Raw genomic sequence first — 14,337 nt, forward strand, 5'->3', positions numbered from 1 at the left:
TCATCCTAGATTTGCACTGAGTGTGGTAGAGGGTGAGTAAAACAGTATTTTACCTGCCAGCCACAATGGGGGCTTTACACGCCATATCGTCCCAAACCTGCCGCAATAATTATGCATTCCTGGGAAACCCGTCGTTTTCATGGCAGGCGGGCTCTCGTTTGCCCGCCACGCCATCACCTTGCCGCTTCAGTGCACCAGGTGTCATATTTAATGTCTAGCCACGCGCACACATCTCAGTGCTCCAGCCCACGAGTACTGCAAAGACGGCATGGCCCTGAAAGGCAAAAAGACCGCAGCCCCTATGTTCAATGATGTGTCCCTTGAGTGCCTTTTGGATGCAGTGGAGGCTCGCCGTGAAGTCCTCTACCCCCACTCTGGCTGCAGGATGGGCAGCAACCTCACTAATTCAGCTTAGGAGGTGGTGGAGTTGTGGTCAGCGCCAACGTCCTTCAAAAGATGACAGCTACCCAATGCCGCAAGAGGATGAATGATGATCTCCGTTCTGCCAAGGAATGTCACTTTTCGCATCACTCGCAACTTTCTCACTCAAATCCATCACACATCCACAGGTCCCTCACTCATGCCGGTTCAAGGGACATCATCATTCAGTCTCTCACACACACTTTCATTGTCCTCATCCTGTCTGTGGAACCACTCACCACCCACACATCCCAGGCATACTTATCATCTGGCCTGGCAGGCATCCTGCTTATATTCTCTCCATCTCTATTCATGCAAGACAAGCTGGCACACAACAACAGGGAGAGGTCACAGACCAGTGGAGGACTGCCTGAAATCAAGGTCCTCACAGAGTCTGAAAACAGAGCCATCCAGCTGGTCAGTGAGGATCTGGACCGTTCCTGTGCTGACGGTGAGGTCAGCGGGGTTCTACCAAGTGAGGATCCAGCAGTGCAACATATATCAGACAACCAAGCTGTGAGTGATGTGCCCTCTTTCACAGGCCTCTGCCGTGCATTAAATACCTCCCTTTGCTTCCACAGGCACATCCACTAAACAGTCGATGGAGTCCACACCCCTGGGCCTCCAATCAAGCCACGAGGAAGCCTCTGAAGAGGAATCCGGAGGCACCCTCGTTCAAGACCCGTCACAGCGATCACCCACACCCTCCACCAGGGCAGGGTCATGCCCCATCTCAGTGGGGCATAGCTTTACAGTAGCCTCTGGATCACAACGTTGTAAGAACATCACAGTGTCTGACCCACAGCAGGCGGCAGCAGGAACTTCCCAGATGTCCAGCACTGGGAGGACTGCTGGAGGCCAGAAATTTACTGAGTCCAAGTCAGCTAACGAGCCTCTGGACTCATCATGTCATAGTTGCTGGAGCTGCAAAGGCAAGCTTGGGAATTTCAGGGAGGGGTGCCCGCTGCACTCCCCAGATTGCAAGGTGCAATGGAGGAGTCCGTCCATCTTCAGTCTGAGGTGATAGCGCCAGCATGCCAACGCACCGAGGTCAATACTGGTAGAATGGTGGCCGTCATGGACACCTTGGTCCAGGACATTGGTCCTGCACTGCTGCACAGCTGAACTCCATCACTGGCGCCATAGTTGGCCTCCAACAATGTGTATGTGAGAGGGGTGCAGGGAAGCTCGATCTCACTCCAGCTGCCCCTTTTTATCAAGGAGTCAGCCAGGAACACTTTGGCACCCACCGACAGGAGAAGCAGGTGTACCCACCGGGGCCATCCATCCAGGTGACTCCAGGATTGTCCAGCTCATCCGAATTCCCTCTTCCTGTGACCTTAGCAGCTCCAGCTCCAGAGGCCGAGGAGGGTGCCACCGCCACACAGCAGGAACCTGCAAACAGGCCAGGGCCCTCCAGGTTTTGGCCCTCCAAAGGACACCCACTACGGTGATCACAGACAGGGTGTAGCAGTCAGCAGGTTGACTCCGCCTCTGCTATGGATGGCCAGGGAGCACCAAGACATAACGGCAGGGTTGGGAAAATTAAGAAGATATAGTTGCACAGCCTGTTCACAGGTGTTAATCACTTGTATATACTGTTCACTATTGTCAGTAAACTCCCAAGAATGTCTCCCCGCCTATGGTTCCTTCTCCTGATGAGCAGTGTTCGTGTCACTCAGATGTGAAAACTTTCTGCGCAAGATAAAGGCAGGTGTCTCAGTCCAGGGCTTCCTCCTTGTGCTTGGTGCAGCTTTCAGACCAAAGTGACTGTCTGGCCTCATACTCCCTGGATGCATTACTGATGCCTGCACCTCAACAGTGCTCTTCCTTGCTGCCAGAATGTCATGGGCAGGCGCCACAGAACACCGTTATTCTCCCTGTGTGCTCTCAGCACCTTCAAGTGGGACTGGCTCCCATCTCTTCAGCATCTGTGACCAGTGACACTGTGCTCCTGAAACCGTCAGGTGCTGAAGGCTCACAAAGGATCAGGTGCTTTTAAAGTTTCATGGCTCCGTCTCTATATGGCATAACCCTGATCACAGGGCACAAGCTGCCCTCAGCCAGACAAGAGTCAGACATTCTGAGGCTATGTGAAGATTTATGGAGTGTCCTCACTGCATGTCGTCATCATTGTCCTGCAATCGAGCGACTATTAGGGCCTCTACTGCAGCTCCATGACAGGAGACTATCACAGGGCTTATATGCATTGCCATAAGCCAGGTTGAAGTCAAACATTCATAGATGCACTGTGAGGATCTATGGTGTCTCCTCACTGTGTGTCGTCATCATCCTCCACAAATCTAGCAGATATGAGGGCCTCCCGGGCACACCTGCCTCATCTGGCCAGTGCGAGGGCCTCATCACCATCATCATCGCCTTCAAGGATCTCCTCACTATCATTCCCACCAACATCCTGCTCATCCGAGGAGACCCCCAGCTCCTCCAATCTCCTCCTCAGCCAGCTCTTCTCCCCGTTTCAGCACCAGGTTGTTAAGGGTGCAGCAGATGATGACGACGTGTGACCCCCCCTGTGGAGTATGTTGCAAGGTCCCACCAGACAAGTCCAGGCACTGGAAGCTCATTTTCAGCATCCCCATGGTTTGCTCCACCAAGTTGTGAGATGCAGCATAAGCCTCATTATACCATCGCTCTGCTGCAGTCTGAGGTCACCACATAGTGTCAGCCACGTCCTCTGCAGGTAGCCCTTGTCCCCAAGGAGCCATCCTTGCAGCTTCTGTGGACCTTGGAAGGCTTCAGGGATCTGTGACTGACAGAATGTAGGAGTCATGCACACTCCCTGGAAACCGTGCGCAGACCTGCAGGATGCATTTGTAGTGGTCGCACACCAACTGCACATTCAGCGAATGGAATCCCTTGTAGATAGTGAGGAGATGTAGTTGACTGCATGTTGTGACAGAGATCTGAGCGTCACATGAGTGCAGTTAATGGCACCCTGCACCTGTGGGAAACCAGAGATCTGGGCAAATCCAATTGCTTTTGCATCCTGGCTGTCCTGGTCCGGGGCGAAACGCACAAAGTTGTGTGCCATAGCAAAGAGGCTTGAGATATCCCACAGAGGTCACCGGTGGAGCCCTGGAAGGACCCGATGGCACAGAAATTGAATGCTGTGGTCACTTACATGGCCACTGCCAGTTGGTGCCCTCCATGGCACCAAATCTTGCAGTAAGACCAGTTCTCTAGACATGCACAGCCTTCGGCGACACTGGTTCTCGGGCATATGCAGGAATGAAAGGTGCATCTATAGACCCTGGGTCTAGCTAGGTGCTGACCAGTACTGTAGCTCCTCGGTGGCGTGTGCGGAAGCCCCAGATGCCCCTTTTTTCAGATGGTACTGCTCCTTCCTCTGAGCAGCCAGGCACCTCAGTCGTTCTCTTCTCAGTCGTCTTCATTCGCTAAGCCACAAGGCATACAGCTAGTTCACCAGGCTCCACAATCCTGATGTACTCCTCCTGCAGGTTGAAAGAGACAAGTGTAGGTTAGCATGGGTGTGCTAAGAACCTCTCTTGGTTAAGTCTGAAGGCCTCTTAGTGGATCCTGGGGAGCGCTGGCCACCACTTTTATGGCCAGAGATTCGTGTACTGTATGACTGCCCAAAACCCCACCCACCTCCACCCCACCCCACCCAACGAATTGCTGCAGCTTGCCCATTGGGCTGCATACTGTGCTCTCAGCCCAGGCGCAGACATTCTCCTAAGCTGTGCTACAAGGCTGCATTGTTAACTTGAACCATTGGGGGGACTAGTCCAAATCGAGATGATGACATTGCAAGGGGCTGTGAACGCCTCTACCAGTGACGGCTCCACGTGTGGCTATGCCTGAACGGTCGCCGTTGCAGAGGAATGGTCACTTTACACAAGGTTTCCTGAACGTGTGGCCACTTTCCTTGCTCACCCTTGCCCTACCTCAGCCCGTGCTTGTGCACTATCCACTATCTTCAACTGCAGGGCAGCCCTTGCCCCAGCCTCCACTCCACCAACCCCCAAGTTGCCTCAACCGGAGGGCAGCCCATGCCGCCCCCTCCGCCCCTCCCCAAAAGTCGCCTCAACCTTGTAGTCCAACAGGCGAGCGCTCCAGAACGTTACTGTGTACTCACCTCAGAGTTCCCCTCAAAATGCAGCCCGCCAAGTGCACGTCTTTTATATGCAATTGTGAAACACATCGGTGTGATGGACAATTCTGGCGAGCTGGCCTTATAATGACATGCACATGTATTACAATGAGGTTCCTGATGATCGATGGCAGGAAACACAGCCCACCATCAGAGGGCAGAGTGGGTGATCACAAACTGGTTCCACGACATCGTGAAAGCGATTTTTGGCCTTCTCGTCATATTGTCCACTCACGCCACCGAACAAGCCTGACACCAGCAGGCGCGGATGACTCTGCCCAAAGTATTACCATTCTATCTATGCATTTTTCCAGAAACTTATGTCATTATTATTGAATACTGTTACAATTAATAGCTAGTGTTCCAAGTCATAGAATTACTTTTAGTGTAACATTTCTTGCACTAACCATTAAACAAAAAACATTCACAACTGTAGCTGCTACAATGATTTTTTTTTAAACTACCTGGCAAATGTACCTGAGACTCCCAGGTCAGTGTGCCTTGACTTTTTCAATTCTGAATTTCCTCACACTTCCCCCAGTAACTTAGTTGAGTTCCTGAGTGCCCTCCCTCTCTCAAAACAATACCTCTACACCTACAAGAACAGCTGTAGTTGATTAGCAATATTGCCTAATTAGCACTGCTTAAAAAAAATATGGTTTTATACTCAATACTTTGAGGCAAGTTCACAGCATCATGATAGAGAATAAAACTTCTATTAGCTTACTAATTGGGGCCAATGCATATAAACATTACGGAGGGAAAACATTTTGCAAAGCATTTTGAGTGATTTCTGGAAGCAGTCTTCGCTAGTACAGAAGGTGAAATTTTACGCCAGGGAAATTTTATGGTTCACTGCATTTTGTGGTCCCACCCCCACCGAAATGGGGCCATAAAATTCCACCCACAGTCTTTTCTAATCTTGTAGTTACTTCTACTCCAATGCAAGTATCTTAACTCTAAGCAGAACACCCCTTACTGCACCAGTTTGAGCATTTTCATTTCTCACACTAGCCATTCCAAACAAAATAGTTTGTAGCAGCAAACGGAAAAAGATGGGCTTATCATTCTGAACTGGATTCAAAGATACAAGCAGTTCAAGCTCAGCAATATAGGTTAAAAATGTTTTAATGTTTCTTTTAAAGAATTGCTGACCCTGAGGTGATGCTGATAGCTTACTTAATGCTCCTGGGAATGTTTTAAAACTCAGGACAGCACTTGAGTAAATATAGACCCCACCTCTTCAATTTTAATTTCCTCAATTTCTCATTCAAACTGTAAAGACATCAACTCTTAGGCTACCTGGCTTGCTGTAATTATAACACACACAACATATTTTGCTGATTTGTTTTACCTATGTATGAATGCTTCTCAGTTCAAGGCAGTGCCTACAAAGTATTTTTCTCTTTACATTTCAATTTTCCACCGTTAATTCATTATATGATATAATTACTTTTCTATTACAACTATTAAATGTCTGATCAATGGTCACATGGATGCAGGCATCCTTTGAAACTCAATCATGAGATATTTTACACACTATTAGACATACACACCAATATGTTATCTTATTAAAAATCTTAATATGTGTATACTGGGCTTCCAGACGTTGCATTTCTGTTATACTTTTGGTGTCCATCTTTCTCCATTATAAATTACTATTTTCATGTTTATAATAGTGTTGCCTAAGCAAACTCATCATCTGAGCACTGTGTTCCCAGAAATCACTCAAAATGCTTTGCAAAATGTCTTTCCCTCAATAATGTTTGGCAAAAATAGAAACCTACATTTGACAATGATGATGTGAAATTATTCCACCAAATTTTTTTTGTGTCTTTTAGCACTTTATTCCAAGTTTTTTATTTGAAGGCCTCAGCATCTCAAATAGATTAAGCTTGGGCAAGGACTGGATGTTTTTGCCCAAAGCCAACTCAACCACCATTGGGCTGTGTAGCCTGTTTATGCATACCTAATTGAAGAGTACTGATGCATCCCAGGAAAATCAGTTTTAGTAAGGAAATGCTTTTCTTCAACTTCAGTTCTCAGTTTAGTAGCTTATCTTGAAACAATTGCTAAAAAAAACTTAAGTGCATTAAACTCATAGCGGTAACAGGGCAGGAAAGAGATAGTAAGTGAGGTAATGACAGCTTTTCTTCATTTATTATTTCAATTTCAAAAACTGGTGAGTTTAACTCCTGTTTTATTGGGAGAAAGGAGGAATATTAATCACTTGCATAGGTGTGAGAACAAAGTTTCTTTCTGCATTAGACTTTCTTTTATAAAATACAAAAGTAGTTTAATTTTGAAATCAAACATAGCTTCTCCAAGGACACTAAAAGGAATGGAAGGTAAGAGAGAAATGATTTAAGGCTGCTAGGGTGCTGAGCTTCTTGCCACCTGTCCTGGGGGAACAAGCAAGAATTGGGAGGTGGGGGGTGTGGTGAGTGGGTGGGTGATAGATAAAGGCTGAGATGAATGACAGAGCACAAGTAAGGGAAAAACAAAGAAAGAGGCTCATCAAGTAATTCATATTTATCCGATTCTCACATGCTCCTTCAATCGCAGACTGCCTCCCAGCTGCTTCTTCTAGTATTGAGCATCACCTGCTTCACACCAGACCCTTCCAGTCCTCAACTCCTACCTCATTTCTCAGGTGCTTTGGACCTATTATTTCCTAATTCAACATCAGCATAGTATTTTTCTCAAGCAGTGAAATATCTTCTGTTCAGAGCAAAAGGGAATTTTTCAGGTAAGAACCCAAATGTTGAGCGGATTATCATCCAATTTCATAAGTAGTACTCTGATGATTCTATAAAATTATGACTCACTGTCAATGCTCAGCAAATCAGGTAATCTTCCATCCCCACACTAAGTGAACCTACACAGTCACTCCAAATCCTGCTCCCACATTACATTCCTCAGTATCATGAGTAATACTGTGGGAGACCAACTTATATACCAAAAATTGGACAGGGGCTGGCCAAACCTATCGTCATTGGCAGCAGCCAACCGTAGCAGTATTCTTTTCCAAAAGCATTCAAAAGGTGTAGCAGTAAAATGATGTACGTATATATTCTTAACTATGCTCTCATTGCTTACAGTGGTTGGGTTTGTACGAATCGATTTGCTAATTAAATACGATGGCAAGTATAACGAGGCTGTGCTCTCTCCTGTTTTTGTCCCTCATCAACATCCAGCAGCTCCTGGAACCACTACTCAAGTGACCTCCTTACTGCTAGATGCGAAATCTGACCAAGGGATTACTTAATTCAGTCCTTTCCAGCTTTTGCCTTTTTGCTCTCCAGCAACCAAGGATACATCCCTGTAATGCCTCAAATGAAATCAGACTATGGCTGCTTTTTTGCCATCTTTTTGTATCATATCAGAAAAACAAATCACTATTAGAACAGCAATGCTTCATAAGAGCAAAATATTGCGGATGCTGGAAATCTGAAACAAAAACAAAAATAGCTGGAAAAACTCAGCAGGTCTGACAGCATCTGCGGAGAGGAATACAGTTAACACTTCGAGTCTGTACGACTCTTCATCAGAACTAAGGAAAAATAGAAATGAGGCAAAATATAAGCTGGTTGAGGGGGTTGGGACAGGTAGAGCTGGATAGAGGGCCAGTGATAGGTGGAGGCAAAGTAGAGATTGCCAAATATGTCATAGACAAATGGACAAAGGGGTGCTGACAGCGGTGATGTTAGCTAAGGAATGGCCATATGGTGACATTAAGGGTAGAAAGCAGGATGAGCAAGTTTCAGATAGCCCTGGTGGGGATGGGGTGGGGGGGAGGGATCGAAATAGGCTAAAAGGCGAAGATAAAACAATGGATGGAAATAAATTTTAAAATAATAGAAATAGGTGGGAAAAGAAAAACATATTTAAAAATATTTTTTTAAACTTATAAAATTTTAAATTAGCATTGTTTCATAACCTGAGTAGGAACAGGCAGGTCCTGCATGAGGACAGAAGAATTAAATTACATCAGCGACAGGCATAGCATCAGTTCCAAAATTGAAGTTTCAGTAGATATGCCAAACCTTTTTTTACACTATTTACGTTCCCAGTATATTACAGAGGGATGCTGCAAAGGGAGCATAGCGTTTGCCTCTCTAGTTCCCTGGCTTTTTTTATTTATTTATATATATATAATATACACATATACATACATTAAAATAATGGATATATACAAACACACACTATATTTTCATCTTTATTTAATTCGTACAACGTCACTTTCCGCACAGCTGTTTCTACCCAAAATAAACAAGCACTTATAGAACAACCAACAACTTCAAAATTGACTTTAATGCTAATAACTAATGGTTATCATCTTTGGCAGTTTAAGCTACTGTGCTATTGTGGATGTTTCAAGTAATGGGGACTACAGGACTAAGCAACTGGGTAGTTAAAAGACAACCTAAAACATAAAATTAGTTGCCAAAGAAGATTTAAGTAGACTTCTGAAAGTGAAGACACATTTACCAAAATGGAAGGGTTTAAGAGGAAGAGTTCCAGAATATAGGGCTGATACAATTAAGTCTCTGGGGACTTTTGGTGCAGAAGAGGGAATGGGATGCACAAGAGATCAGATTTGGATTTAAGAGATTAAAAACTGGGAAATAGTGTTGCAAGAAGTTTGTAGAGGTGAGGTGGGGCAAGGTGGTGAAAGAATTTAAAAAGGTTTCAAATTCTACAAGCTGGGTCTCAATGGGGCAAATACCTAGCACAAGATTTATTGCAAATAGCAGAGCTCTGGATGGGATGTTGCTTATTTGGGGAGAGCCTCAGGAGGCTTGCAAGGAAAGAATTGGAGCAGTGAAGACTATGCTTTATCCAGTACACTCAGCCACTTCCAGATACCATGTGGAGTGAACCAAATTGGCCAAAACCGACTTCTGTGATGGTGGGGCCCTCAGAAGAGACCCAGATGGATCATCCCATGAGTATTTCTGGTTGAAGATGGTACAAACGTTTCAGGCTTGACCACTGCACATATATGATCTCTCTCGCAAATATAGCTCTAATTTTATATCAGGAGGTTGGCATGGAGAGTTGGAGAAGAGAAGGCTGGAGCCAATTTTAAGGCCATGCCCACTTGCTCTCAATCCCCTCACAAGAGGAAATAATTTAATAGTAAAACACGGCTGGAAACTGGAAATAAAAACAGACAAAACGAAACACTCAGTAGTCAGGCAGCGTCTGTAAGGAAACAAAATTATTTCAGATCATTCATCTTTAAACAGGATTGATGAAATAATTACTCTGTATCTACCCTAGTAAATTCCTTAATCATTTTAAAATACCTTAATTAGACCACACCTCAATGGTGAAAGAAGCACAAGAAAATGGCAGTGTTTTACTAAACAGAACTTACTTTAGTCAGTGTTTCAGGACAGACTTCATCATCTGGTACCCAAAGCTTTGTTGTCTTCTTTACTGGAAACTAATGTTAAAATGCTAATAATTAGTCTTTGAATACTCAAATTACTTAAAGTACCAAAGCAGAGAGAAATGAATTTAACATCTCAGAAACTTAGAAAGAAAAGTAAATATCAATTGATCATAAATTTTTAATTCAGAAATAACTGTTGAAAAAATAGAATATCTGAGATTAAATAATCTCGAGTGGTCTTTTAAATACTTTTATATACATCTGCTTTCTCAATTAGTTGAGAAGAGAAAAAAATTGTAACAGTGCCTATTAATGTTTAATAGGTTCATGAAAATAGCAGGTAATACACAGCGCCAATAGAGTGCGCTATACCACAGTGATCACTGCTGAAAAGGCCAACCAGAAACAAACGTTATAAAAGGACAGTTTCATTTTAATCTTCTTTCAAGCAAATGCTTTGCATAACTTCGATTCTCAATATGGCCCAACAATACAGCTTAACACTTGTGTTGTGAAAGGAAGTGCTCCATGCTAGAGCTCCAAAGCAGTAACAAATGGATGAGCCAGAAATGGTTTAGGTCCAACATCATCACAGCTGCTGTGCTCCCAATCACTGCGTTATCAAGAGGGAAGATAAAGGTTGGGTACTTCTTCACCAGAGGAAATAATTTTAAATGGGGGAGAGCCAACTTGGATCACCTACATGTCTTCGCCTTTATCAAATATCGACAGACATTAGCAGAAACCTGGGAGCAGGTTTATTACTCATCTTTTAGGTGGGCAGGTGAAAGACAGCACAAATGAAAAATACTAACTAATGAGCAAATTGCTTGAGCAAACATTGCAAGCTACTCCGAGTACTTACTCGGTCATTCATCAGCAAATCTTTCACAACAAAACCAGCCACCAGGGATTTCAGAGGTGCAGAAAACTGTTCTGGAGCCAGCATAGCTATGTGTCCAATTGAAATCAAAGGAGTTATGAGCTGCTCTGGGTTGCTGGGATCCAAACTCTTGTGCAAAGGCTAAAAGAAAATAGGAAAAGTCAGGTTACAAGTCTTGCTGTAAATACCACAGAAGTGATTCTATGTCCTGGCATTCCAGTGGTGTGGTGTTATTGCCAGGAAGTGCCTCACACGATACTGGTGGGCAAAACCCACAATTATCCATCCATTAAGTGAAAATTATGGGTTGTGATTCCAAAGATGCACTTGCTGGGAGCACCATATAGCATAATCATCCCACAAAAGCAGAATAATAAAAAAATTATAAATTTTAATTGTACAGATATTTTTAACAAACATTACTTACTGTACCTGCATGCTAACTTTGAGGTTCATGTGCAAGGACATCCACATCACTTTGCAGTGCAGCATTCTGCAGTCTCTCTCTCTACTTAAATGATATAATGAATTTCTATTCTTCATGCCAAAATGGACAACATCACATTTTCCCACATTATATTGCATATACCAAATTTTTGCAAATTCACTTATCTATATCCCTTTGCAGGCTCACAACTCGTTATCCTGCCTATCTTTTTATCAGGAGCAAATTTGGTTACAATATAGTTGGTCCCCTCATCAACCTCATGGGAGGCGATGGTGTATTGGTATTGTCGCTGGGCTAGTAATCCAGAAAACCAGGGTAATGCTCGGGTTCAATGGTGGAACTTGAATTCGATAAAAATCTGGAATTAAAAGTCTAACGATAACCATGAAAACCATTGTCGATTGTTGTAAAAACCCATCTGGTTCTTATTCTGCTTTTGTGGGATGATTTAGGGAAGGAAATCTGCATCTTTAGCTGGTCTGACCTACATGTGACTCCAGACCCACACCAATGTGGTTGACTCTTAAATCTCCTTAAATGCCCTCTAAACAAGGGCAATTAGGGTGGGCAATAAATGCCAGCAACGCCCACATCCCATGAATGAATAAAAAAGTCATTAATATAGATTGTAAATAGTTGGTCCCAGCACTGATCCTTGCAGCATTCCACTCGGTACAGTTGGCTAACCTGAAAATGGCCTATTTTTCCAGAAGCTCTTTTATTAATTAGCTAATCTTCTAGCCATACGAATATATATCACCTCAACACCATAAGCTTTTATCTTCTGCAGTAACCTTGTATGTGGCACCTTATCAAATGCCTTTTGGCAACCCAAATACATTATATCTATTGGTTCCCCTTTATTCACAAAACCATGTTGTCCCTGCCTGATCGTGTTATGATTTTCTAAACGTCCTGCTATTCGTACCTCCTTAATGATGAATTCCAGCATTTTCCCAGCTGCAGGTGTTAGACTAATTGGCCTATAGTTTCCTGCTTCCTGTCTTCTCCTTTCTTGAATAGTGGTGTTACATTGCCATTTTCCAATCCATTGGGACCTTTCCAGAATCTAGGAAATCAACCATCTCTGCAGCCAATTATTTTAAGACTTTAGGGGTCTTATCAGCCTGTGGTCTCGTTAGATTCCCTACTTCCTTTTCTCTAGTAGTCGTGATTGTTTTAAGTTCCTCGCTCCACTTTGACCAGTTTTTCTACTATCCTTAGGATGGTTTTTATGTCATCTACTATAAAGACAAATACAAAATACTTGTTCAAAGACTCTTCCATTTCCTTGTTTTCCTTTATTAATTCCCTAGTCTTACATTATAAGGGACAAATGCTCCTTTTTATATACTTGTGAAAGCTTTTACTGGTCTGCTTTTATATTTCTTGCGAGTTTACCTTCATACACCATCCTTTGTCATCCTAAGTCATCTTTTGCTGGTTTTGAAAATTTTCGAAATCTTCTGGTTTCTCACTAATCTTTGCAGCATTGCACGTCTTTCCTTTCAATTTGATACCAAACTTAACTTCCTTAGTTACCCATGGATGGCGGGTCCTTCTTGTAGAGTCTCTCTTTCTCAATGTAATATACTTTTATTGAGGGTTATGAAATATCTCCTTAAATGTCTGCCATTGTTTCTCTACCATCTTACCTTTTAATCTATTTTCTGATTCTACTTTAGACAGCTCTCTCTTCAGGTTCTTATAATTGCCTTTAGATTCAAGATACTAGTTTCAGAACCGAAATTTCTCACCCTCAAACCGAAAACGAAATTCTATCATGTTATGATCACTTTTACATAGAAGATCCTTTATGGAGGTCATTAATTAATCCTGTCTCATTACAGATTACCAGGTATAGAATAGATAATTCCCTGCATAGTTCCAGAACGTAATGTTCTAACAACCTGTCCCAAATACATTTGATGAATTCATCCTCCAGGCTTCATTTGCCATTTTGATTCATACAATCTATCAAGATTATTTCTCACTAGTGCCTTGATTTCATCCTTTATTAGCCCCAATTCCTTTACTTTTCTTCCTGTCCTTCCGAAAAGTTAAGCACCCTTGTGCATTCAGGTGCCAGCCATTTGCAATTATATCTCTATAATGGCCATCATATAATTCTCATTTATTTCTATTTGTATTATCAACTCAACCAACTTGTTACAAATGCTGCATGCATTCAGATAAAAAGCTTTTAATTCTGTCTTTTTACCATTTTTCCATATTGACTTTATTTGCTGGTGGACTCTTATGCTTGTACACTCTATCACTTCCTGTCACTCTGGTTATCATTACCCATAATCTCCTCAGGGCTGGCGAGGAATCTGGAGTGGGAGGGGAATGATCCAGTTGTTGTGGTCCATGTGGGTATATTGGACTAAGAGATTCTGCTAAAGAAGCATGAGCAGCTAGGGACCAAATTAAACTGCAGAACCACAAAGCACTATTCTGCACTACTGCCTTGTCCTTTCTCTTCAACTTTCCAAATTTCCTCTCATGTGAACCCTCACCCCAATGTTTAGTTTAAAGCCCAGTCTACAGCCCTAGTTATATGATTCACCTGTACACCGGTCCCAGCACAGTTCAGGTGAAGGCCATTCCAACAATACAACTCCCTCTTTCCCCAGTACTGGTACCAGTGCCCCACAAATCAAAACCCATTTCTCCCACACCAATCTTGGAACCAACGCTATAGACTCCCTAATCTTATATCTACCCGATGACAATTTGCTCGTGGCTCAGGTAGTAATCCAGAGATTATTCCTTTGTAGTGCTGCGCTTTAACTGGGTCCTGAGCTGCTTATGCTCCTTCAGCAGAATCTTAGTCCAATATACGTCGTTGGTACCCACATGGACCACAACAACTGGATCATTCCCCTCCCACTCCAGATTCCTCTCCAGCTCAGAGGAGCTGTCCTTAGCCCTGGCACCAGGCGGGCAAGGCAGCCTTCGGGACTCTCACTTTTGGCTACAAAAAACAAGTGCCCGCACCCCCCCTAACTATACTGTCCCCTACATCTACTTTCCTTTTTGCACCAGCCCGA

At 43.5% G+C, this 14,337-nt stretch overlaps 1 protein-coding gene across 3 annotated transcripts in view; it reads right to left on the bottom strand.

Annotated features, from left to right (window-relative positions):
* The window catches only part of pds5b (PDS5 cohesin associated factor B), a 260,439-nt gene that overhangs the window by 62,558 nt on the left and 183,544 nt on the right, over nt 1–14,337 (bottom strand). For all 3 annotated transcript variants that reach the window (XM_041198849.1, XM_041198850.1, XM_041198851.1), the window contains exons 21-22: nt 10,819–10,977; nt 9,936–10,004 (exon numbers count right to left, since the gene is read on the bottom strand). In XM_041198849.1, coding sequence (XP_041054783.1) covers nt 9,936–10,004; nt 10,819–10,977 — 228 coding nt within the window. The remainder of the gene's footprint in view (nt 1–9,935; nt 10,005–10,818; nt 10,978–14,337) is intronic.

This window comes from Carcharodon carcharias, chromosome 11 (genome assembly GCF_017639515.1).
Source record: "Carcharodon carcharias isolate sCarCar2 chromosome 11, sCarCar2.pri, whole genome shotgun sequence".
Classification (NCBI taxonomy): domain Eukaryota; kingdom Metazoa; phylum Chordata; class Chondrichthyes; order Lamniformes; family Lamnidae; genus Carcharodon; species Carcharodon carcharias.